At 36.7% G+C, this 26,883-nt stretch overlaps 2 protein-coding genes across 4 annotated transcripts in view; one reads left to right on the top strand and one right to left on the bottom strand.

Moving 5' to 3' along the window:
* LOC123871621 overlaps nucleotides 1-26,451 on the bottom strand; it is a 31,476-nt gene extending 5,025 nt beyond the window's left edge. Inside the window, exons 1-5 of one of the 3 annotated variants that reach the window (XM_045915534.1) lie at nucleotides 25,584-26,451; nucleotides 23,717-23,858; nucleotides 22,846-23,227; nucleotides 9,342-9,350; nucleotides 8,103-8,122 (exon numbers count right to left, since the gene is read on the bottom strand). In XM_045915534.1, coding sequence (XP_045771490.1) covers nucleotides 22,855-23,227; nucleotides 23,717-23,858; nucleotides 25,584-25,716 — 648 coding nt within the window. In that variant the 5' untranslated portion in view covers nucleotides 25,717-26,451 and the 3' untranslated portion in view covers nucleotides 8,103-8,122; nucleotides 9,342-9,350; nucleotides 22,846-22,854. Of the gene's footprint in view, nucleotides 1-3,953; nucleotides 3,960-8,102; nucleotides 8,123-9,341; nucleotides 9,351-22,713; nucleotides 23,228-23,716; nucleotides 23,859-25,583 lie in introns of those variants that run through there. The other 2 variants (XM_045915533.1, XM_045915532.1) reach the window with 2 other exon arrangements.
* LOC123871631 lies at nucleotides 407-20,864 on the top strand. The gene is made up of 3 exons (XM_045915550.1): nucleotides 407-590; nucleotides 14,204-15,983; nucleotides 18,785-20,864. Exons 2-3 carry the CDS (start codon nucleotides 14,204-14,206, stop codon nucleotides 20,533-20,535), a joined length of 3,531 nt encoding a protein of 1,176 aa, XP_045771506.1. The 5' UTR covers nucleotides 407-590; the 3' UTR covers nucleotides 20,536-20,864.
* Nucleotides 26,452-26,883: the final 432 nt, after the last annotated feature.

Here is a 26,883-nt window from a genome sequence, read left to right as displayed (position 1 = left end):
TCTTATAGCCCAAGTAAAGGGGGAAATTAGGGGGAAAAATTAAACCATCCGTCTCAAATTTAGATCCTTTCTACTTATTCCGTTAATACACCCTAAAACGGGCACCCGAGTTTCTGAGTACACCCACAGAAAGTGTAAGGGTGAGGGAAAGTGAGTCGACGGACTCACTTTCCCTCACCCTTCCGGTAGACGTACTGGACGGCGAATATGTAGTAAAACATTTATTTTTTAGTGCGGGGTGGATAGATGGATACGAAGTTTCCGAGTACCTATATACACCCTAGAGGGTTGCTATTGTAGAGTGGGGGTAAACGGAATAAAATATACACCACCGTTCGTATAAGTCAAATATGAGCTTTAACAGTCTATTAGCTTATCGTTATCAACATGGTATAACCTGCGCAGACGCATCTAATGATAATATGACTCGTCAAGCAAATTAATATAAACATCAACATAGTAAAGTCGTACTCGAACCGTCGCGAGAGAAGGACGCTGCGAAATGTTACGATAGAGATCGATTAGACTATATTTTTTTTTTGAATTTATCTGTTGTATTGGACGGTTGCGGATTTTGGAGTTACCACAAGGTAAATTATTATGAATCTATTTTTTTTATTTTTTTCTTATAACTAAATAACATAATGTTAGCATATAAGGTTTGGTAAAGCATTATTATTAGAGAAAAATAGCCTTAGGCTATCTACAGAAAGGCTATCTACAGAAATCTAATATACAGAAATCTAACTCTAACTAATTTATTATTTAGATACAGGTTTTGAAATTGTTTAATTTATCGGAAATTTAATTTAAAACATAACTAATGTAAGTTTGTTTAAAATTTTTGCACTTGTTTATTTAGATATGTATTAAATTAAATACCTACTTAATTTATTATTTCTGTAATCTTATTAATTTTCCTCACAATTTTGCTCGGTTATCCATTTAATGAAAAATAATTAATATTATTATCATAAAGATTTATTGATATAAATGTGTACTTACTGAGTGTTTTATATTTCGTAAGATTTTTACTATGGTTTGATAAAATTGATAAACTTGATAACTATTACTATTGCTATTGCTATTGCTCTACATTATTATGATAAAAAGAAACAAAAAAAAAAATCAGGGAGCTTATGTTACGATGAAATTTTTATGTTGAAATATTAGTTACCTATCTTATTAAAATAAATATTATCCATACAAATTCGATATTCTGTCCGACTGTTTTAGGGAAAATGGAAATCTCATATTCTAGAATACAGTAAATACTTAGATAATATTATTTTTTAGGGTTCCGTACCCGATAGTGCCAACGAACGGAACCCTATTACTAAGCTTCCGCTGTCCGCTGCGTCCGTCTGTCTGTCTGTCAGCGGACTGTATCTCTTGAACTGTAATAGGTAGAGAGTTGAAATTTTCACAGAATCTGTATTTCTATATAATTTCTATAGCCGCAATAACAAAGAATAGGTAGTAAAAAATTCAAAACAGCCGCCGAAATTTTTATTATTAGTTGTTATAGCGGCAACAGAAATACACATTTTGTAAAAATTTCAACTTTCGCCCATTAGGGATCACGAGATAGAACCCGCTGACATGCAGACAGACGGATGGACAGCAGAGGCTTAGTAAAAGGGTTCTGTTTGTGCCCGTCGGGTACGGAACCCTGGAAAATGAGTTTTATTACGTAGGTACTTACTTACTTACCTTTTTTGAAGTAAATTTCTTTAGTCGCGACTGAGAGTAACTTAAATCTTCCGGAAGGAAGTAACCTTCAAACGTCACTTCCGCTGAAAATGGCCACCAAACAGAACTACTACCATTGTTCCTAGTAGTTAGTACCTACCATAAATTGTTTCCTTATATTTACCCTTTTCTTCTTTCTTTCTTTTATGAATTGTTTTATTTTAATTTGATTTCCCCCTAATCAAAAAAAAGGTACTACTAGTAATTAATGATTATATACCTAGTAATATTATCAGCCACAATGTCAAAAAAGTTTTACTTTGACCGCGATTAAAGGTTACACGCGCTGATTTTTTTTTGGTTTCTGATAATGATAACTAACTATTCTACTTAATTATATATTATTATGAACCTTCCGTATTCCGTACCTCAAAAGGAAAAAAGGAACTCTTATAGGATCACTTCGGTTCGTTGTCTGTCTGTCTGTCTGTCTGTCGTGTATGTCAAGAAAAAGAAACCCATAGCGTACTTCCCCATAACCTAGAATCATGAAATTTGGCAGGTAGGTTGGTCTTATAACACAGGTAACGGAAAAAATCCGAAAACCGTGACAATCACACAAAAAAAAAATGAATATGTGTGTCATAAATATTTAATATTATGTATTTTCAATATTCAAAGTATGATAACAGTAAGTATATCAAATGGGATATCATATTATGAGAGGGATGTACCTGTGAATTCTAAAAGAGATTTTTTATTTATTTTTATGCTTAACAGTTTTTGATTTATCGTGCAAAATGTCGAGAAAATTACCGTCGTCTGTGCGTGATGGCTTTAACTAAGGGCCGATTTCACCAATGTAAATCAAGATAAAGCTGAAAACTAAAACCCGACTACGATCGTCATAATAAACGCTGAAATATTATAGTAAAATTGTTTTTCTCTCGCTTGGTATATATTACTGTTGTAGTACATAAATTACATTTATATCCATGAACCATAATGAACTCAGATTTTTCTCCTCTTTCATTTTGACATCCCACTCGATACAAAAGCAAAGAATTTTTTTTTTGTGATCACCACTTTTTCATCCGTTAGATAATTTTTTCGTATTAAAATATTGCCTATGCCACCCAGACCTTTACAACGAATCAATTCTTCATTCATCAAAATCGGCCCAGTAGGCGCTACGGTGGAACACACAAAATTTGGATCCATACATAAGTATACATACATAGACTGCCAAAATCATAATCCTTCCTTTTGGCTTTGCCACAGCCTGGTAATAAGTCTTATGTGAGATTAAAGTTGAGAATTTGGCAGGTTTTCAATCCAAAAACTGTCACTACACCCAATTTATTCCTCGGTTAAACGACACCCGACTTTGGTAAAATCGGCACTACGTAAATCGGATAGGTACTTTTCCTTGGCTATTACGCGGCATCGTACGCACGATGAGAGGCACGGCTTAGCTGGAAAGGAATTAACTAGCAACGGCCGAAGCCTCCCACTAGGTGACTAGACCATTGGCTCAGCCGAAAATTGAACCGGGAATCTCCCGCTAGTCGTAGGTACTCTGACGTCATTATACCCTGTTCAATCACTTCAAACATTGAAAAATAGGTAACTAGATACTTAGATAGGTAAGTAGGTGCTTGTATTTGTTTTGCTGCTTTGCTGCACTTGTCTTATCTTTACGAAAACCACAATAAGGTATATTTCACGATGTCAATAGTTTTATCAGAGCTCGATAACTGTTAGGAAAATACTAAACTTGAAAAGGCCGACTCATCAATATTTCCCATTAATTTTACTATTACCTACACTTTCACTGAGATAGCACTGCTTAGGTTAGTTATAATAAGTGACGTCATTCTATACCTCGTTCAAAGTAAGTAACTTTCGATAAGTAAACTTCAAACATCGAAAGATACTTTATACGTACGTAAGTACCTACCTACTTGTATTTTCTTTTGCTACACTTGTCTTATCTTTGCCATGAAAAACATCATAATATTATCGGGCCTTGATAGCAGCTGGGGAAACACAATAGTTGAAAAGGTTTCGAAATTGTTGATAGAGTCAATAGTAGGTAGGTACTCCTTCTCACCTTACCTTTATCCCAATTTATCCATTATTACCAAAAAGTAAGCAAAAATGAAAAATAAAACCGATTTCAAAAATCAGAAACACTAAAAAGTAAAAAATATTTTTGTTTAGCCACACGTGTAATGTACCTAGGTATGAAGTCAAGCGAGCATAATTAGAAATCCAAGAGTGAAGCTCGCCCGACTTCATACCTAGGTACATTACACGTGTAGCTAAACAAAAATTATTTTTACTTTTTAGTGTTTGTGGTTTTTGAAGTCGGTTTTATTTTTCTTTTGAAAATTTTTATTTCACAATTTTTAGTGGCCCATATGCTATGCCCAGTTAAAACCCTACTGTTTACTAACACTGATCGAGAACAATTTGCTCTTATCCGTTGAGGAGTTCTGTTCTCCATCTCCGAAGATATTCATCAAATCTTCACCAAATTTATATGGGACCACCTGCACAGTATACCCTTTCAAACAAAAAAAAAATCCAAATCGGTCCAAGGGTCTTTGAGTAATCGGGAACAAGTATTAAAAAAAAAGAATCCGACAAATTGAGAACCTCCTCCTTTTTTGGAAGTCGGTTAAAAAAGTAAGACATAAGTTCAGGTATGAGACATGAGGAAAATTGTCCCAATACTCCCAATGCCTTTCGGCCGGTGATTCATCGCATTCACCAAGTTAGCTGGTTAGCTGTTGAATTCAGAAATAATTATATTATAGATTCTTAGTTCTTACTATCAGCTGTTATATCTAATTCTAGTCTACCTATGTGGCGTGTTCTAGAACCTATGTACTTGTGGCGTGCACTTCATAGATGCATAAAGGCACTGCTTACTCTGATATTTTGAAAATAATAGACACTTCCTTATATTTTTTTAAACAGGTAAGAACTTAATATCAATTTAACTTATTAGTTTTTTTTATGCCGGAAACTGCACTAAAAAGGATTTTCTGGGGCATAATAGTAGACAGTATTGCATTGTAATAATTGTTATCAAGTACTTGTACCTATTAATATAGGTAATTGTGAGGAAAACTGTCATTATGAGGCGGTGCGTCCTTTGTTTTACTGAGCTAAGGTCAATATTTACTACTGAGTTATTTATCGTAGTAGCTAGGGCCTAGGAGCACTTTGTCACGTAGGGTCAAACTCTTCTAACCCTTAAATACCCTATGGCACATATTTTGTGACGAGATACGTAGTCACGTCAAAAGATAAAAAATCTTCATCTTTAATTTGATTACAGCAGAACCGAAAATTGGCCAAGAGCGCGTCGGATTCACACTGGAAACTATCTTATGTCAATGCACTCGAAGGCTTCCATACCATTGTACAAGAAATAATACATTTTGATTTTTTTGAATTTTCGTTATGATTTTTTTATTATTTGTTGTTGTAGAGGCAAGCAATACACATTCTATGAATTTTTCAATTCTCTACCAATTAGATTTAAGTAGAGAATTGAACGGTTCACGAAATACAGCCTGGACATACAGACGGATGGACGGACGGACGGATAGACAGCGGAGGCTTAGTAATAGAACTGTGGGCTGTGGCAATAGGGTCCTGTAGGCGCTTTTCGGGTACCTCCAAAGTACATGCATCGGCTAAAACATTACCTACCTGCTTAAAACGCTTAACATTGCATTGTACAACTTAAAGACTGAGCAAAGATTTTTAGGTTCGCCTTGCATAATGCATATAAAATGGTTTGCCAAGTCACAATCACCTCATTTTTCCTTCAAAATGTATTCTTCCTTCAATTCTGAAAAAAATAAGTAGTATTTTCCTTGTGCCTCAACCAAAGTCCATCAATTTTTTCAGACATATTCTAGAAACTAATATCTATGTCTGTGGTTTTCCAGATTTCAATTAAAATATTCGGTTTCAAAGTTACGCGGTCTTAAAAATTTACATACAAATCTTTGAGCCCCTGTAATTTTAAAACTACATATTTTTAGAAAAATCTTAAACACCACAGACACAGGTATTAGTTTCTAGAATATGTCTGCCATTGGACTTTGGTTGCTTAATATTCAAATGAAATTGAAACTACGATTGTATGAAGCGAGTGACGGAGAGAGCCCTGTTAACCAGTAGGTAATACCTGACTGTAATTCTAATATTAATATATAATGTACTATTAGTACCTAGGTAAGAAATATAAAATGGTTTGCCAAGTCACAATCACCTCATTTTTCCTTCAAAATATATTCTTCCTTCAATTCTGAAAAAATAAGTACCTATTTTCCTTGTACCTCTTGCGTCTACGACATTATTCTTCTAAATATATAAAAGGAAAACTGACTGACTGATCGATCAACGCAGCTACTAGCTACTAGTGGACGGAGGCATGCAGATAGCTATTAACAGGGCTCTCTCCGTCACTTACTCCATACAATCGTAGTTCCAATTTCATTTGAATATTAAGCAACCAAAGTCATGAAATTTTGCCGTCATATTCTAGAAACTAATATCTGTGTCTGTGGTGTTTTAGATATTTCTAAAAATATGTAGTTTTAAAATATTCAGGGGCTCAAAGATTTGTATGTGAATTTTTAAGACCGCGTAACTTTGAAACCGAATATTTTAACAGAAATCTGGAAAACCACAGACATAGATATTAGTTTCTAGAATATGTCTGCATTTCATGGACTTTGGTTGCTTAATATTCAAATGAAATTGGAACTACGTTTGTATGAAGCGAGTGACGGAGAGAGCCCTCTTAAGTATGACGTAGACATCCGCCAAGAAAGGATTTTTAAAATTCAATTAAAATAGCGCGTGTACAAGACGTACTAGGTAGTTATTGTATAAAATCTGGATAATACCTACCTAACTGAAAATAATAGGTACCTACCTACAATCGAAGTATGTAGATAGGTAACTATTACTTATTGTTTAAGCTGAAAAGTCGAAATAATACATATTTTATTATTTCACCTTTAAATATTTGCATCATAAAGCATATGGTACGTAACAGATAGTAAGGTAATTATGCATAAAGAAAATAGTCCGCGTCGCACCGCAAACAAAAGGAGGAAAATTGACTATCATTAAACATAATTTCACAGTAATAATAACACTTGTGAAGAATATGGGTTATTTAACGGGTAAATATAGATTTCAGGCTATGTTATTCTGTTGAGAACGTTGCAAGGCTTTATTAGGTACGTGCTCTTGGTGACAACACCATCATTTCAATGATTTTTGCTTCGGTTAGCTATACTGGAACTGTGGAATCAACTCCCTTCGGCGGTGTTCCCACTAGATTACAACATGGGGTTATTCAAGGGACGGACCAACAAATTCCTGAAACACCGGCAACGCATTGCCGGTTCCTCTGATGCTGCAAATGTTCATGGGCGGCGATCATCAGGTGACCCGCCTGCTCGTTTGCTAGCTATTTTCATTAAAAAAACCAGCCAAGTAAGAGGGTTCCGTACTCGGGTATTTATTCCATCATTTTGCACGGTAAATCAAAAACTATTATACATAAAAATAAATAAAAATCTGTTTTAGAATGTACAGGTAAAACCCTTTCATATAATACCCCACTTGGTACAGTTATCTTACTTTGAAACAAAAGCTTCTAGCACGTTAGTACATATTGTATGATATGTCTACGTATAATGTACCCATTTAAATTTTTTTAATAGATTATTATTGGGGAAATTTTACTAATTTGCTAATATTTGACTACGGGGATTCCCAATAGAAATTAGTATTAAGGAAAATCTTTAGCTACTTGGCTTAGGTATAGGTACGCAGCTGTGATAAGTCTAAGATCTATTTGCTGGTTGGGTAATAGCAGTAGAGGTAGTAAGGTGTGTGAAGTCCGCCAAACTGCATTGATCAACGTGGTAGATTACGGCCGAACCTTTCTCATTCTGGACCTCTTGCCCAGTTGTGAGTCAGCGATGAGTCATTGCTGACCGGGGGTTGAACCCCTGACCTCTCTAACGGAACTCTTCTAGAATCGTCTTAACCGCTATTTATTTAAGCCCCGACCCAAAAAGAGGGGTGTTATAAGTTTGACGTGTGTATCTGTGTATCTGTCTGTGGCATTGTAGCTCCTAAACTATAATGAACCGATTTCAATTTAGTTTTTTTTTTTTGTTTGAAAGGTGGCTTGATCGACAGTGTTCTTAGCTATAATCCTGTGTGTATGTGTGTATATATGTGTGTGTGTATGTTTGTTACAACTACTGAACGGATTGGGCTGAAATTTAGAACGGAGATAGATACTTTTTATCCCGGCAAATTAATGAGTTCTCACGGGATTTTTAAAAACCTACATCCACGCGAACGAAGTCGCGGGCATCAGCTAGTTGCATATAAATCGGTTAATAATCTCTTGGGAACTCTTTGATTATCTGGGATAAATAGTAGCCTATACCCTTCTCCAGGACGTAAGCTAACTCTGTACCTTTCATAAAAATCGGTTAAACTGTTGGGTAATAAAAAGGTACCTAGCAGACAGACTGACAGACACACTTTCGCATTTATAATATTAGTATGGATTATTAAAACACCGAGTCTTCACTCTAGTACCTACTTTTCGTTTTGAGCTACAAACGATGCATTTTATTGATAGAGTCGACGCCAACAATAGATACTTACGTTTTACGATGCGACAAATATGTTTAGACATCAATCAATCATTGCCTAAGTCATGCCTAAGTTATAAAGATGACGGGCAGTGGCGGTTTCCAACAGTTTGTTCAAGTTATTCCATTCAGTTCTAAAAATCTTTGAAGAAGAATTTTGAAAAGACCTCCTTGGCGCAGTTGCAAGCGTTCTAGTTTTATTAGTGCGAGGTCCTGGGTTCGATTCCTGACAGCGGCTTGGAATTTTATAATTTTTAAATGGTCTGGTACGGTGTGTAGAATGATGCCGTGTAGAAGTTAATAAAAACCATGCCCATTCTAGGTTAGACCACTCATATCTCAGACTGCACTTACCAGTTACCACCAGGTGAGATTGCAGTCTTGTACCTATCTGAATAAATAAAAAAAGAATCCGAGACACTTTCGTAAACCACCCGTGGTGCAGTGGTGAGTTTCATTTAAATGGGATATCCCGCCCTCGGGTTCGATTCTTGGCTCCAATCCCTAAATTGGCTCTTTTCCAGTAAGGTGGAAGGTTTCGGCCGTCACTCGTTATCACTTTACCGGCTAACCGTGCCGTCAAGGGATAGCGTTTCGATAACGGTGCCAGTCAGAAACCAATTAATTATTATCGAGGGTTTCATATACCTACTTAATTAAAAATATCAAAAAAATTGGTCAAGTGCCAGTCGGACGAGGGTTTCCGTACAAGAAATAACACTTTTTATTTTTTAATTGCGGTCATTTTTAATTTTTAATTATTTGTTGTTTGTTATGTTATAGCGGCAAAAATTTCAGCTCTCTACCTATTACAGTTAACGAGATGATAAACAGAGAAACTTATATCTAACACTCTGGACGACGTAAGGATTCTAACGATATCCCAAAATCTGTATAGGCAAAGCTGTTAAATGGTGGAATAAATGAACTCACGACATACATAATATGAACCCTCAACCCTGAGATAAAAACATACTCCGAAGAGTTAGAGGTGCTTGCTTGGGATCAACCCAAGGCTAATAATACTCCCCGCTTCTGTAATAATACTGATGATGATTTATTATAGTAATAATTACGTTGATTAACAGGGCTCTCTCCGTCACTCGTTTCATACAATCGTAGTTCCAATTTCATTTGAATATTAAGCAACCAAAGTCCATGAAATTTTGCAGACATATTCTAGACACTAATATCTATGTCTGTGGTTTTCCAGATTTCTGTTAAAATATTCGGTTTCAAAGTTACGCGGTCTTAAAAATTTTCATACAAATCTTTGAGCCCCTGTAATTTTAAAACTACATATTTTTAGAAAAATCTAAAACACCACAGATATTAGTTTCTAGAATATGTCTGCAAAATTTCATGGATTTTGGTTGCTTAATATTCAAATGAAATTGGAACTACGATTGTATGAAACGAGTGACGGAAAGAGCTCTGTTAACTATTTTTGATTAAATTGCATGGCATTAAGAGCATTATTATTTTAACTGCGCGTCATCAGGTTCGAACAGAACCTGTTTGATTAATTATAAATTCAAATCTAGCTGATTCCAAATACATTTTTGCCTCTTTTTTGCGTGGATTTTTATTGGATTAATAACGATTCATTTAGAAACTCAGTTCTTAGAGTTCCGTACCCGATTATATTATATTTGTATTGCTGCTAGATCAATAAATAATAAAAAACAAAATGGCGATTTCAAAATGGCTGCCACGCAAATAAAATGCAAAAAAATTCGTGTGTAAGTCTATCTCGCTCTTGACCGGTTTTTTGCGTGAAATATTGAATTTTATGAATTCATGATTTTAATTAAGAAACTCAGTTCTTATAAGAACTCCTATGGTTACGGAACTCTATAGAGTTCCGTAACCATAGGATGTCAACGGGACCCAATTATTCTGTCCGTCCGTCTGTCAGTCCGCCTGTTTGTCAACGGGCTGTACCTACCTATCTCATGAACTTATTAATACACAAAGAGTTATTGCACAGAGTTGTATATTTGTACTGCTGTTAGATCAATAAAAAAAAACAAAATGGAGATTTCAAAATGGCCGCCATACAAATGAAAAGAAAAAAGTTTTCGGGTGCTTGACCGTTTTTTTGCGAGATTTTTTGTTGGATTATGAATTTATGATTCTTAAATTAGAATCGCAGTTTTTCGTTTTTTTTGTGGCATCCATTTATTTTAGTGGGCATTGACCTTAACCTTTGGAATTAAATTCGTTGATAAGGTTTTTGTTTTCCTCATTATTAATATACTATTTTGATATCACGTTTTAAGCTTTACAAGGTTATATTAGTTATACATCAAAAATTTATAAATGGATCTCAATGTTGTTTTTGCGATAATGTTTTAGATTTATGCTAAGTAATTTAAAATTAAAATTATTGTTCTCGTAGTTTTAGGTTTAAAGTGCTGGGACTGTCTTTGTATAGGTAATGGACTTGAATAATAAGTTTCTAAGTATTTATAATTAAAAAATACTTAAATAAAATTCAAAAGTGATTTTTTTCGTTCACTGCAAGCTTTTTATAAATCTGATTGATGATGAAATTTTCATTTTTATAGGCCCGTCATTTACTTATTTTTAATTTTCATATGGTTACTTAAACTTTAATTTATTTAAATACAAGAAAATGTATTATACCTACTTATTTTTAATTATTTTTCATGTACTTACTGTCAACTGTAATTTATTTAACAGGGCTCTCTCCGTCACTCGTTTCCACTCGTTTCATACAATCGTAGTTCCAATTTCATTTGAATATTAAGCAACCAAAGTCCATGAAATTTTGCAGACATATTCTAGAAAATAATATCTGTGTCTGTGGTGTTTTAGATTTTTCTAAAAATATGTAGTTTTAAAATTACAGGGGCTCCAAGATTTGTATGAAAATTTTTAAGACCGCGTAACTTTGAAACCGAATATTTTAACAGAAATCTGGAAAACCACAGACATAGATATTAGTTTCTAGAATATGTCTGCAAAATTTCATGGACTTAGGTTGCTTAGTATTCAAATGAAATTGGAACTACGATTGTATGAAACGAGTGGAAACGAGTGACGGAGGAGCCCTCTTAAATACAAAAAAATCCGCTTTAGATTGTCACGCTCATATTATTATTGAATAAGAAAATTTTTAACCTTGACAACAGCTAAGTATATATTTTACATTGTTTTAAAAGAACGAATAGGCTCAGCTCAATAAACAAACATAATATGACACATGTAACCCCGTGAAATTTCGAATTACGTATTCATGAAAAATATTTGTGTACCTACATAATTTTTCACGGTAAGTGGTATTTACTTACTTAAGTAAATATGAATTTGTAAGATTTTTATTTTAATTTAAATAAGTAGGTACCTATTTATATGATAAGTTGTGGATTTTACTTCATTTTATGCTTTATCGCTGACATTCAAGAACATAATAAAACTAACATAAGAAAATTCTTGAAGTAAAACTATTACTTAGTTTAAGAATTTTCTTTCGCGTGAATAGCATTTTTTCGGCATAGCAGCCGTAATCGCGTTGAATTTTTTTAGTCAAAATGTCGTCAAGTGAATTTATGACGCACAATTTATTATAAAAAAAAATGATTTTCTAATGGAGTTTTTGGGTATGGGTATCTATCTAAAATCTTACTCTTAGTAAAAATAGGAATTTAAAGGGGGATAGGTACATACATATTAGACGGGAATATAGATATTATTTGTTCCTCTAAAATACTAATCGGTCTATTACCTCTTCATCCTGCTCGTTTTCACGATATTTTTAATTTAAAAAAGGATTTTTTTATGATTATTAAATGACCTAAGTGATATACATCCTTACTTTTCTCCTAAAAACATTAATTCAATAGATTTTTGTAACACCTAGCTATGTTTAAGGCAAACCTCAAGGTCCTTCATTGATCAAATGATTTTCCCACTTCCTAGTTTTCCAAGAATTAATCAACAGACGCGTTTTCCTTTATGTTGAAAAATAGGTCTGCCTATGTGAAGAAAATTTGAATACATATTATAATATGTACCAACGGGCCTACCACAGACATCTAAATACACTGATAGAAATGGACGCCGTTCGTCGCACTAATAGCCATAGTAGCGTAGGTTTCAATCGTCAGTTTTTAGCAACTCAACACACACTTTTGCTGAATAAAAGATTATCACACATTATTATTATCAGAATGAGAATCCATAATAATCTTCACCATCATTATTATCCTCTCAGAATGAGAAGGACTTTGACAGGACTTAAGTTACCACGTTGGCCAAGTGCAGACTAAATCTGAATGGAGATCAGTGCTCAGTAGTGGATCGGTGATGAATTGGGATAAATGAATCACACATGACACTAATATTATAAAGGCGAAAGTTTTTGTGTATGTATGTATGCTACTCTTTCACCCAAAAACTAGACGGATTTGGCGGAGAATGGAGATAAATTAGACACATAGGCTACTTTTTATCTCGGAAAATTAAAGAGTTCCTACGGGATTTTTTTTAAATACCTAGGTATATCCACGCGAACTAAGTCGCGGGCATCAGCTAGTGAACCTATAAAATCAGAAGTTTCTAGACCTACGTTGATAATATCCACAATTTGCTACGCACGGGCGCTATAAATAGGTACACTAATATTAAAGTTTAACTATTATAGGCCACAGTCTGCCACGCTGGCCCACTGCCTAGTGTGGATCGGTAGACTTCACACGCCTTTGAGAACATTATGGAGAAAACTCAGACTCTCAGGTTTTCTCACGTTGTTTTCGTAAAGGAAACAAACGTTTCCTTGTCACTTGTTGTAACGTAAAGGAACGTTACAACAAGTGACATCTTGTTATTCTAATTGCTTAAAACGCTCAGATGACTCCGAAAAGTTAGAGGTGCGTGCCCGGGATCGAACCCCCGACCTCCCAAATAAAAGGTTGACGTCTTAACCTAACGGCTTCATTCTCATTCTTAGAGGAAACCGTGCTCGGTAGTTGGCCAGCGAAATTGACCTTGATGATGACTATTATAGGACCTTGATGATAACTAAAATGTTTTTTTTTATTTGCGAAGGCAAACGCTATCTTGCAATATTTGATAGATCTAGTTGAAACCTAATTACCTGAAGATAATTTATAATTGTTAAAGCAATTTAAAAACACTTAACCATTCGTAATAATTGTTGAAGAGACATGGCCTCAAAATTAATTAATTCAATTATTTATTTAGTTTAGTTTATTCGATTGCAACAACTTCTTTACTAGCATCAAAGTATTAAGTGCGATCCCACCTGATGGTGAGTGACGATTGACTCTAAAGCCAAATGTCCACAAGCAATAGACAAATATACATAATATCATTGGCTATATCATTGGCTCTATTTAAGTACTTGTGACTAACTCCTTACGAGTAGGTACCTATATATTTTTTTTTAAATGGGCTGAATTGAGTACCACCTCCTTTTTCCTTTTGGGATTTTTGTTAGTTTAATTTTAACTTTGGGATTACCACTTTGCTTGACGGTGGCGCGACTATGAAGTTTTTACCTACTCCAAAATTGTCCCATCTGCCTAAATACTAACCCGTCCCGTCCGGGACGGGAAAAAACACGTTACGTATGCAGCGACCTTTAAGCTTCAGTTAAAACGAGACGGTTTTATGTGAGCAGTATAGCGTTGTCTCGTTTTAACATTGTCTCAAGTGCAAAGGCAAAGTGCGCTCTATAGATTTCAACTTAAGTTTTTTTCCTCATTTTTGTTTTTATTTTTTTCATTTACAATATTTTTAACTCGTTTCAGATGAATCTACTTACGAGTTTATTAGTGTTGGCCGTGTCTGCAGTTTACGCGGACGACGTGCTGCAACCTTCCTGCAACAGACCTGTATACTGCAACAGCAAACTGCTGTTCTGCGTGCAAACCGCCGGCATCTTTCAAGACTCTAAGACCTTCGTCGATCTAGAGATGAAAAACAGTGAAAATAGCACTCTTGCAGCCTTCGACCGCCTCCTGGACAACACAAGCAACTGCCCCACAAAATCGAAACTCACGGAATTCGTAGATGAATATTTCAGCGCTGTAGGCGAACTAGAAAATTGGACTCCACCCGATTACAATCCTCAACCAGCATTCTTGGCTACCATCAAAGACGAACGTTTCAGGAATTTTGGAAAAGGAATGAACGACATCTGGCCAACACTCGGCAGAAAAGTAAAGTCTATCGTCTTCGAGCAACCGGACCGTTTCAGTTTTATCCCTGTTCATAATGGATTTATCATCCCCGGCGGTCGGTTTACGGAACTGTATTATTGGGATACTTATTGGATCATCGAAGGTCTCTTGGTCAGTGGAATGCATGACACCGTCAAAGGCGTTATAGCGAATTTAATAGAACTGGTAAAGATTATTGGACATGTGCCTAACGGTAGCAGATGGTACTACCAACAGCGCAGTCAACCACCCTTATTGACAGCCATGATGTCACTTTACATTCAAGCCACGAACGATGTCAAATTCTTAAAAGACAATATAAATTATCTTGAAGAAGAATTGGAGTATTGGTTGGATACACAATTGATTACCTTCAACGCCAACACCAAGTCTTACTCATTGCTTCGGTACTATGCTCCCAGCAAAGGCCCACGGCCCGAATCATTTAATGAAGACTACAGCAATGCTCAAAAATTCGATACGGCAGAACGTCAACAAGAGTTCTACACCGACCTAAAGAGTGCAGCTGAAAGTGGATGGGATTTCTCTTCTCGCTGGTTCATTAATAAAGAAGGTAACAACAACGATACTCTGTTGACTCTCCGCACCAGTCAAATTATTCCCGTTGACCTGAACGCTATATTTGCAAGTGCCCTAAAAAAGGTCGCAGATTTCCAAACTTCTCTCAATAACCGCCGCAAAGCTGCACATTGGGCGTACCTCGCTAAACAATGGCAAAGTACTATCAAAGAGGTGCTGTGGAATGATGAGGATGGGATTTGGTACGATTGGGATTTAGCGAATGACAAACATCGCAAATACTTTTACCCGAGCAATGTTGCGCCTCTATGGATGGGCGTTGTTGATAAAAAATTTGTCAAACTGAACGCTCCACGAATTCTGGCATGGCTGGTTAAATCTCACGGTCTTGACTTCCCTGGTGGTGTTCCGACTTCGCTTTCTAGATCTGGAGAGCAATGGGACTTCCCTAACGCGTGGCCACCTCTAGTGAGCATAACAGTGAACGCTTTAGAAGCATTGCAAACTGCAGAGTCTTCAAGGAAGGCTCGTGAAATTGCTCAAACCTGGCTCCGAGCATGTCTCAAGGGATTCACAACAACTAAACAAATGTTTGAAAAATATGACGTGGAACTACCTGGGAAAATAGGCGGTGGAGGAGAATACAACGTTCAGACTGGTTTTGGTTGGTCCAATGGAGTAGTACTAGAGTTCCTTAAGAAGTATGGCCGTGTAGTTACCTCGCAAGATACTGCTGATGATTATTTGAATGTACTACCGGCTGGTATTCCGAGTGGTTTATCAGATATGGTGCCATCAGCGATCAATGCTGCATCAGAATACATTGAAAGTATAAAACAATAAAGAGTAAACCTAAGAAGAAAGAAACAATATATTATAACAGAAGAAAAAAGACGCTTCCGCTCATTCCTTAAAATTCAAATAAAAATTTACTTATTATCTATATACCTACTTGAAATCTGTAAAAAACTTTAATAGGTAGATACTAAAAGAATGCCTAAAGTTGTTTAAATACTTGGTATTGTTAACTGTTACGTACAAAAATAAATATATTTATGTATTTTAATATTTACATAAGTAATCAAAAGTGCCATTTCAAGTTGTAAGATTAGGTACTAAATTAATCTACGCCAGGTAGGTAGGTACCTACATACTCTAAGATTTTTACAATAATAGGTGCTAATTGTTAATTTATTTCGTAAAGATTAATTTACAAAATACCTATTTTATTATATCTACTCATGTAGAGGACACATAGAGTTATTTAAGTGAAGAGTTACCACATATTTTAGAATATTAATTTATAATATAGGTGCATAAAATATGTAATATATAGGTACATTAAATATATAAAGTAGTTATATTTTTTCGAAGAAAACATAATTGTTATCTACCTGTAGTTTTTACTAGAAGATTTTTGTTTTACTCATTGATGAAAACTATAATACCAACTTATTTATAAAGCCTAAAGCAATAAAGTATCCTTGTTGGAATATATTATTAAGCCATAAGCGATTTTCAGCCATTTTAATATACCTACCTACTATACTAAATATTATTTGTATTCATTTAACAAAAGGCATTTATTATTTTATAGTGATACTTAGTATGAAGTACTTACATTACGTAGCGGGTATAAATAAGGATAAATAATAATAGTTATGATTATTTATTATCCTTGTAATATGTCGTTAAATCACGAAAAATCAAATATCATAACTAAATAGTTGTAAGGTCTAAGACATGTACCAACTTTATATTTTTAAACAATTTTGTATTATTAGCTTAGCGCCTGTTTCACTATCTCCAGATAAAATGTAATCAATAAATATGACGTTACGATAGTTTTTGTTCATGTATCGGGAATCTGTCAAAATGTCAAACTTATCTGTCAGATATAAACTTTATCTGGCGGTTGTGATACAGGCCCTTAAAATAATTAATATTTATAACGTAAATAAGTAAACGTCTAACGTTACTTTACTATAATGAACTATGTAGATAATAAGAGAGTTACCATGTTAAAATCCTATTTATTTTTTAATATACTTATACGATTCAAAATCATTTACTTAGGTACCTATCTACTTATTTAATTTGCGAAAGAATTTATTCATTTATTAATATATTATACCTACCTACTTAATTTCAAATAATAAAAAAGCTGTGTGTGTCTATGTGTTTTTTTCTACAATATACCTAATCCTACATCTGTAGATGTACAGAGCGTATCTAAGTACCTACTTTGGTACTTTGAGTTTACTCGACTAAGTTTCAGGGCATAAATCTGTCACGTTTTATAATTCTGGTCAAACAAGGTATAGTTCGCGACAGGTCTTCATGGCAATCTGGCAGTAAATTGGCAATATGTCCCAGGACCTATTACCCTGTCTCCGCTTAGCTCGCTATGAGCCTAAAACCACCATAACAGAAGGTGTCGTGAAATAAATCGACCACGAAGAGTTCCGTACATACAAGAAATAGCACTTATACTTTTTTTTTTAATTTTAATGGTGGACAAATTCTACTCTCTACCTATCACGGTTCAGGAGATACAGTCCCCTGGCAGACAGACAGACGGACAGCGGAGGCTTAGCTTAATAGGGTCCCGTTTGCAACCATCCAGTACAGAACCCTAAAAATGATGTAAAAAATTACTTAAGATTCAAGAAAGTAGTGTCTAAAATGGCACTTTGCAACTGATGAGAGGATCTCCCATAGGCCATCCTCAGCATGTTCTTGGGCAAAGCCTCCTAGAAAGTTAAAGAACCTAGTGATAAAAATAGTCTTCAAGCAAAAGTACAAGCGATGAACTAGCCAAGAATATTTTGTCAGGCGCAATAAACTCGAAAACCGAAATAAAGTTTCCGATAGAGTTTTTGCAAGTTTGAAACTGACATCAGGACATTAAGGGCAGGAATTTATAGCATAGTAGACAGTAAAATCCGTTTGTGTGGCATATAATACTGATAAGCAAGCATAATATAGGTACTAAACAACTGTGTTTTTATTGGATAAAAATATAGTAAAAAATAGGTAGGTAAAGCATGTAGGTTTATTAAATATACCTACATGCTTTTGATAAAAATAGGTACGCAAAAATCTTGGCTCGCAGCATAGTGTAATTTTCGCAAATGCTTAGATAATATGTCTTATCAGTATCACGCATCGTGGCGTACCCAATCACGTCAAAGTTCATGATAGTACCTACACGTAGTTAGCTTGTGCAAAGTGTTGTACCTACTATCGCTAATTTGCACTTTGTGTTTTGTTTTGTAAATGACCCGTATGAGGTCAGGGCTGGCACGTGCATTGAGGTAGTCAAATGGAAATCATATGTGGCTGGTGGATGCTAAGTCGCGTTCCTGTGTAGAGATGACAGTATTCTAGTTCAGAAACCCGTCATGGCAGGCTCAGTGAAAGCGGTTGCGTCAGCTGTGAGCTTCTGACGGGGTGAAGGGCCGGGACATAGTGACACACAAATCGATCACGGCAAATGCAATTGCAGCTTGCTCTGTAGTCGTGAGCCGGACGTTCGCCCGATCGGTCTATGGACGAATTTAAACGCAGCTCCGCGGTTCAAAGGTTATGTTTACGTGTTACCGCGCTCTCGCTCGACGTAAAGTCTAGTAAATATGTTAGTGCAAACGCTAAGAAGGTATGTTCCCCTATATCCAGTTCTGGGACTGCTCGGAGCGTGCGCTCAGGCGTTCAGTGTGGTGCCCTCTTGCAATTCTTCCATCTACTGCTCGGGTGAACTCCTGCATAGAGTCCAACTGGCACGCATTTTCCTCGATTCGAAAACATTCGTCGACCTTAAGCTCAAATATTCCGAAAATGAAACCTTGGACCATTTTGCGAAACTAATGCAAGACACAAACCAGAATCCCTCGCGAGAGCAACTAGCAAGTTTTCTCGATCAACATTTCTCGGAGGGAAACGAGCTCGAGGATTGGAAACCGCCTGATTTTGACCCCGACCCGCCTATCTTGCAACAAATCTCAGATCCGAAGTTGAAGGCGTTCGCAAAAAGTATCATCGGAATATGGGCCAAATTGGGACGAAAAGTTCAGGAGGATGTTAAAATAAATTCCGATCGTTACAGCTTTTTATACGTGCCCAACGGATTCATTGTGCCGGGTGGACGGTTTAAGGAATTATATTATTGGGACTCATTTTGGATGGTGCGTGGACTTCTCCTAAGTAACATGCCTCAAACAGCGAAAGGCATGATCGAAAATCTTTTGTATCTAGTCGAAAAATACGGGTATATACCCAACGGTAGTCGTAACTATTATCTGGGAAGGAGTCAACCACCCTTGTTGGCAGCTATGGTGGCGAGCTATTTCGCAGCTACCGGAGATCTTGCGTGGCTTGAACGGAATATTGAGACTGTCGAAAAAGAGCTACAGTATTGGTTGGATAAAAAAAAAGTGACTGTTGAAGTCAAAGGTAATAAATACATGTTGTTGAGGTATTTTGCTGATAGGCAAAGCAAAGGGCCGCGACCAGAATCATACTTCGAGGATTTCAGTAACGCTCGTACCCTGCCAAATGAAGATATGCGTGAAGACTTTTACACGGAGATGAAAAGTGCTGCCGAAAGCGGATGGGACTTTTCTTCAAGATGGTTTGTGACAGCTGACAATGAAGTTGGGAATTTAACAGATGTGCATGCTACTCGTATTCTTCCAGTAGACTTAAACGCTATATTTGCGGGTGCACTTGAATTTGCTGGTTTTTTTCGTAATACGCTAAAAGATAGAAGAGAGGCTCAAAAATGGTGGAGCTTAGCTAAATACTGGCGGAGTGCTATAGAGAATGTCTTGTGGGACCCTGAAGACGGCGTTTGGTATGATTACGACGCTCTAGCAAAGGCTCCAAGGAAACATTTCTATCCTAGTTGCGTCACTCCTTTATGGTCTGCTGCGATAGAAGATTACAATGCTCCAAAATACGCAGAGCGAATAGTGAAGCATCTTCTCTCATCAGGTGCTCTCGAATTTCCTGGTGGTATTCCAGCGTCAGTGTTGCATTCTGGCGAGCAGTGGGATTTTCCCAACGCTTGGCCGCCGTCACAGAGTATTTTAATTGGAGGATTAGATTCCAGTGGTAATGAGGAAGCCAAGAGATTGGCTAAAGAGCAAGCGGGGTTATGGATTCGTTCGAATTACATCGGTTATAGCACTTGGCAGAAGATGTTTGAGAAGTATAACTCTGTGCAACCTGGTCACCAGGGTGGTGGGGGCGAGTATGGGGTTCAGGATGGTTTTGGTTGGACAAATGGTGTGGTGTTGGAGTTGCTACAAAGATATGGTAAGGAGTTGGTGCTTTATGAGCAACCTGGAGACCTCGAACCGAAAATTCGCTTAGTTATATAATCAAGAAGAGTACATATAAGTATTTATTTAACCTATTTATGTAAATATTCCGCTATTGCTTTCATAAATAGGTATAATAAAATTTATCACGCTAGGTGAATATCACCTATATGTAAATTTGTAATTTGCATCGTACAAACCACGAATGGTTAAAAATTATTGTAAGTAGGTTGAAATGATTTGTGCGTATCTGTAAATAAAAATTTGTAAATGTAAATAGGAGGACAATCACATGGCACAATTTTGTTAGTTCGTAAGAAAAAATGTGTGATAATATTATTGTATTATTCATTGAAGGAATAACAATATAAATAATTTTTTTATGAATACATATCATTTTTTTTTTGTGTGATGTAACCATAAACTCACGGTTTTCGAATTATTCCCCTTACCTGTGCTATGAGACCTAGTTACCTACCTGCCAAATGTCATCATAATTCTAGGTCAACGGGAAACACCCTATAGGTTTCTTGACAGACACGACAGACAGACAGACAGACAACGAATCCTATAAGGGTTCCTTTTTTCCTTTTGAGGTACGGAATTTTATTAATTATTAAAACTGTAGAGCAAGTTGAACCAAAATTACTTATTTATTGTACGTACCTATTATTGTTTGTTTACTATAACACAGGAAATCCGTTTTAATAATGATAGTCTGTAGATAGGTATATAAATGTATTAGTCATGTTCTCTTATCGAACTTCTATAACCCTTTTTGTTATGTAATATACTTATACATTATACACGATTAAAACATAATTATACAGATGGTTTTAAACTAGGTCCTAGGTACATAGCTATCATGTACAAGTTAGAGGTGTGGTGTGCCCAGTATCGAACCTCCAGTCTCTCGAATAAGCTATTACTGTCTGGGTAGATAAAAAAAATACCTTTTTTTAAAAAAAAAGAACAGCGAGCAAATAAGCAGGCGGGTCAGTGATTATCGCCGCTCAGGAACATATGTACATAGCTATCATGTACAAGTTAGAGGTGTGTGCCCGGTATCGAACCTCCAGTCTCTCGAATAAGCTATTACTGTCTGGGTAGATAAAAAAAATACCTTTTTTAAAAAAAAAGAACAGCGAGCAAATGAGCAGGCGGGTCAGTGATTATCTCCGCCCAGGAACATACAGTACCTACCTACCAGAGGAATCGCATACTCTTTGGAAACCGCCAATGCGTTGGCGGCCTTTCAGGAATTTGTTGGTTTGTTGGTTGGTTGGTTACGTGTCCCAGTTTAAAGTTGTTGAAAAATAAAATGAAATATCGATCGTAGAATAATTTACTGAATAGATATTATATTCTAGTTTTTGCACTTAATCATATAAAACAAACATGAATTTATAATACATCGCTGAACAAACTGAATTTGAATCAAACAATTTTTTTTGATTTTAATGAAATAAATATAAACTCTATCTGTTCTACTATCTATGAACATCTGTTCATTTGATTCCGCCATTGTCATCATTAACCCATTAGGTTCTCCTCTCAGAATGAGAAATGTTAACAGGGCTCTCTCCGTCACTCGTTTCATACAATCGTAGTTCCAATTTCATTTGAATATTAAGCAACCAAAGTCCATGAAATTTTGCAGACATATTCTAGAAACTAATATCTGTGTCTGTGGTGTTTTAGATTTTTCTAAAAATATGTAGTTTTAAAATTACAGGGGCTCAAAGGTTTGTATGAAATTTTTTAAGACCGCGTAACTTTGAAACCGAATATTTTAACAGAAATCTGGAAAACCACAGACATAGATATTAGTTTCTAGAATATGTCTGCAAAATTTCATGGACTTTGGTTGTTTAATATTCAAAAGAAATTGGAACTACGATTGTATGAAACGAGTGACGGAGAGAGGGCCATAATCATTATGCTGGGCTAAGTGCGGTTTGACAGACTTCACACACCTTTGAGAACATTACATTGGAGAATTCCCAGGTATGCAAATATCCTAACGATGCAGATGTTTTCGTTTACCGTTAATGCAAGTGATTGCTTAAAACGCACATAATATAACTCTGAATAGTTATAGTATGCGACAGGTAAAGATGACAACCGGAGTGGGGATATCCAGCACACCATCACAGCCCCCGCGTTAACCCGCTGCGGGTGAGCGCGGGTGACGTACGGGTATCCCCCCCCCCCCGCCTCATACCCCGATAGCCATCTCTTTATAGCCCATTTTATCTTAATTGGCTCGTCACATTTTGCTTTTGTTAAAAAGGCAATTAACTACTCTTTCAAGCCTTTTGGGAGACTGTTACAAATATGGCGGTCCTTAGAAATAATTATTTATTTACCCCCCAAAAATTACATAGAGCCATCGGTATTCTCATATCCACAATCGCTAGCCGGCGTTACATATGGCAGTTCCATCTGACTCCCGAACTCTGCTTCATATAACACTTGCTGGATTTTCAACCGTGCTACAGCGTTCTGTTTAGGGTTTAACCGTTTCAAGGTGGGAGCACAGCTTAGAAGGAATAACTCATCAGGGTCTGTTCTATTGCACTGGCAAGGGTCCTGCTCTTCTGTGGAGTTGAGCCGCATCTTCTTGGCCGGTTGGGAGTCTTCTTCTTCTTCTGCGCGGAAGTCGGGGAAGGAGAGATCTGGGAGCGAGTAGCCGGGACGGTGTTTTGGTGGCTCCTCCTCGGGCTCAGAATCTGATGTTTCTCTTTTTACTCTGAAAAGAATAAAACGATATCAGTTTAGGTACACAGGTAGGTATGGACGGATCATTCAATTCAAATAAGATTTTTATAAGTATAACAGGTATTGGTACCTATCTACTTGTAAATATGGTGTAGTAATGGACAGGCAACATAGGTACTATTTCATCGTCATCATCAACCCATCGCCGGCTCACTACTGAGCACGGGTCTCTTCTCAGAATGGGAAGGGTTTGGCCATAGTCCACGACGCTGGCCAAGTGCGGATTGTCAAACTTCACATACCTGTGACAACGTTATATGTAGTATAGAACTCTCAAGTATGCAGGTTTCCTCTGCATGCATCTCTCAAGATGCAGCCTAAGATGGAGCGCCGTCTGCTTAGAAGAATACTTATTCACTCTTGACTTAAAGGTACCCCTATTTAAAAGCAGAGGGGAAAACTGATGCCGGAAGGGCGTTCCATAGCCTAGCGGTTTGGATTAGAAACGAGGAATACTCACGGGGCCTCGTTCTTTGGTTCGATGTGGGGCAACAGGAATCGCATGGCAGTGAGGTAGGGCCACCTGGTCCGCCCGCCGTGCGTCCTTTGCAGCTTGATGAAAGAGTCCCGCAGGGATCGCCAACGCTTCTTGCATTCCGCCTCTGTCAATAAAATACCCATATGATTCATATAGGAAGTAACCAGAACGCTAGCAAACCTTAGCGTTATTATAGTACCTTAACACAATCCAATGTCAATAACCATTATCTTGTAGTTTTAGTGATTTATTATTTTTCAAACCCCGCACTATATAGCGTGCAAAACTCGGGTCAATGACCTACGACGCAGCATTGACTTCGAGTGACCTATTTACGTTCGTTAGCCTCTAGCGTCAGTCCTCGTTTTTGCTAGCGTTCTGGTTACATCTGTATGTGTTCAAATCAGACATGAGGAAGGATCCGTTAAAGAAACAAAGTAAGCGATATAGGCTCATGAGTTGCGAAATTGGCCATAAGTGGGGCACATAGTTTGAAGAACCGTTAAACGTTGGGGTCCCAAGGTGCTGGAAAGGCGATCTCGCACTGTATAGCGCATCATTGGAAGTCCCACCACTAGGAGAACAGACGACATCAAACGAGTGGCAGGGAGTCTCTACTAGAGACCTATCTATGCCCAGCTTGGAAGGTTATCGGTTGAGATGATGGTAACGAATCTTGGCCTCTGATGGTATCTGGAGAAGTATCTAGTCATATTGCTACGCTTTATTACTTTTTGAGATATTCATAGAATACGAACTGAAGCGAATTTAGCTATGGAATTCTTAGTAAATCCGCCTATCATGAATTTCATGATACATATCCAGGAAAAGATTATTTGTAAGTTGTAAATCATGGTATAGTAGCTGGGCTGTCGAATGTATTATTGTATAATTTCTTGTTACTGCAGTGTAACTAGATAATTGTACACCGATTGTAATAGGTACATAAGTACCTACCGTATACTTGTGTATTTAATCGTTTAGCAGTCATTTATAATTAAAATAACATAAATTCTAGATCATTATACCTAAGCATAATACCTAGCCAATATCGCCTATCATAACGTACTCGTAGGGATAGTACGCGACAGGTCGAGATGGCAATCGGGGTATGAGGCGGGGGCCGGACGCCGCGCACACCCGCACGTCAATCTCGCTAACCCGCACTGGGTTAGCACGGAGGCTGTGCGGGTATGCAGGGCGTCCCCACCCCGATTGCTATCTCGACTTGTCGCATTCTACTAAGCAGTATAGTACGTAAGGTATTATTACTTATAGATTTATCTTGCTCTACTAATCCACCATCGATCGATGGTGGATCAATGACTTGATCGATATTTGTAAATCAGTCAAAGCCATATGAACCGATTTGCACCGATCGATCATATCGATCGATATCAGTTGATTGGATGTGAACACTAATTTTATTACTATCACGTTAACCCATCGCCAGCCCACAATAAAATTTCAGAACGAAAAGGCTTTTCATTCATCAACTACATAATATTATATTAACATAGATTTTTGACTGACTTTTTGTAGAATAGCCTAAATAGAGTACCTAGATGTATGTACCTATTTCAATATTATAATCTGTACGATTCATTTTTGCCGCCAAAAAATGGCCACCGATAGTCGGAGATCCACTAACCGACTGTCTGTTATTTTTAAAACCGCATAATTTTGAGCGTAGAGTGAGAGACTTATTAGAGCGTATTTTGACTTTGCTCAGACTTAAGATTGAGTAAAATGAGATAGATTTATGTGAGAGATATACATTTGTCTCGTTTTAACTCTGTCTTGTCTAAGCAAAGTCAGAGTGCGCTCAATAGATTTCACCCTTACTTACCAGACACATTAAGGGCATCTTGCACTTCCTTCCACGCATCGTCTCGGAGCTTTGTCTTATTAAAACCACTGACGGTTTTATCGTACAAAATCGGCCGGTTTTCCACCTCCTTTATCAAGTCGATTTCGTTCATTGTGTTACACTACCACTACGGTCTTGCTTTGAAGCCTTATTGGCTAAATGGAATAAGTACTCGCCGAATGGAGCCTTTTTTTGGAAGTTTCTTAAAAATAAGGAAAACAGAAGTGACAGGATTTCTGTTTATCGTGGACCTACTGCTTTCTTTCCGTCTGAGCTTACACAGAATTTTATTTGATTAAGTTTTAATTAGGTAGGTAAGTTACAGAATTTATTAATTACGCTAATTTAATAGGTAACACTTTAGAGCAAGCACATTTTAATAAAACTCGCACACCCATTTAATAAGAATATTTTCAGTAAATCACATAACTTTTTTTCAAAATATCATTCTCCCTCAGCCTCATTTGTAACTAATAATACTTTCGTATAAATTCTAGCGCACTAGCTATTGATTTCACATTAATTAAGAAGTCGGAACAAGTAACAATAAGTATTTTTTGTAATAAAAAAGTTTTTTTTTTCAAAATATTAAACACGTTTTTGTAATTTTTGTATACTGGTATCTGAGTATTTTAGACGAGTTAATCGATTTCACTTTAATTTGGAAGCACACTAAGTGTAATTGAATTATACTCGTGCCGTGTTAGTTAAGGGTGTGTTCGCCGGGGGTGGGTGCGCGAGTGCCGCGCGGGGCGTACGGGACGCGCGCGCCGCGCGTATTGAGCGACGCGGCGCCGCGACGCAGTGTACGCTTTTTATATAGGTAGGTAATAGGTACCTGCAGTGATAGATACATAGTACAGTCATGCAGTGATGACTATCTTATACTAATATTATAAAGGCGAAAGTTTTTGTGTATGTATGTGTGTGTGTGTGTATGTTTGTTATTCCTTCACGCAAAAACTACTGAACTGATTCGGCTGAAACTTGGAATGAAGATAGACTATCTGATATACCCTGAATTAACACAAATTCACGGGTTTCTGATTTTTTCCTTTACTTGTGCTATAAGACCTACAAACCTACCTGCCTTTCTTGATTCTAGATCAATGGGAAGTACCCTATAGGTTTTCTTGACAAACACGACAGACGGACCGACGGACAGACAGACAGACAGAAAACAAAGTGAATCTATAAGGGTTTCCTTTTGAGGTACGGAACCCTAAGAATTACAAATGTGCAATGACAATACATGGTTACTAAACTTTATGTTATCCGA

The sequence above is a fragment of the Maniola jurtina genome, chromosome 14 (genome assembly GCF_905333055.1).
Source record: "Maniola jurtina chromosome 14, ilManJurt1.1, whole genome shotgun sequence".
NCBI lineage: Eukaryota > Metazoa > Arthropoda > Insecta > Lepidoptera > Nymphalidae > Maniola > Maniola jurtina.
This window is presented reverse-complemented; position numbering and strand designations above follow the sequence as displayed.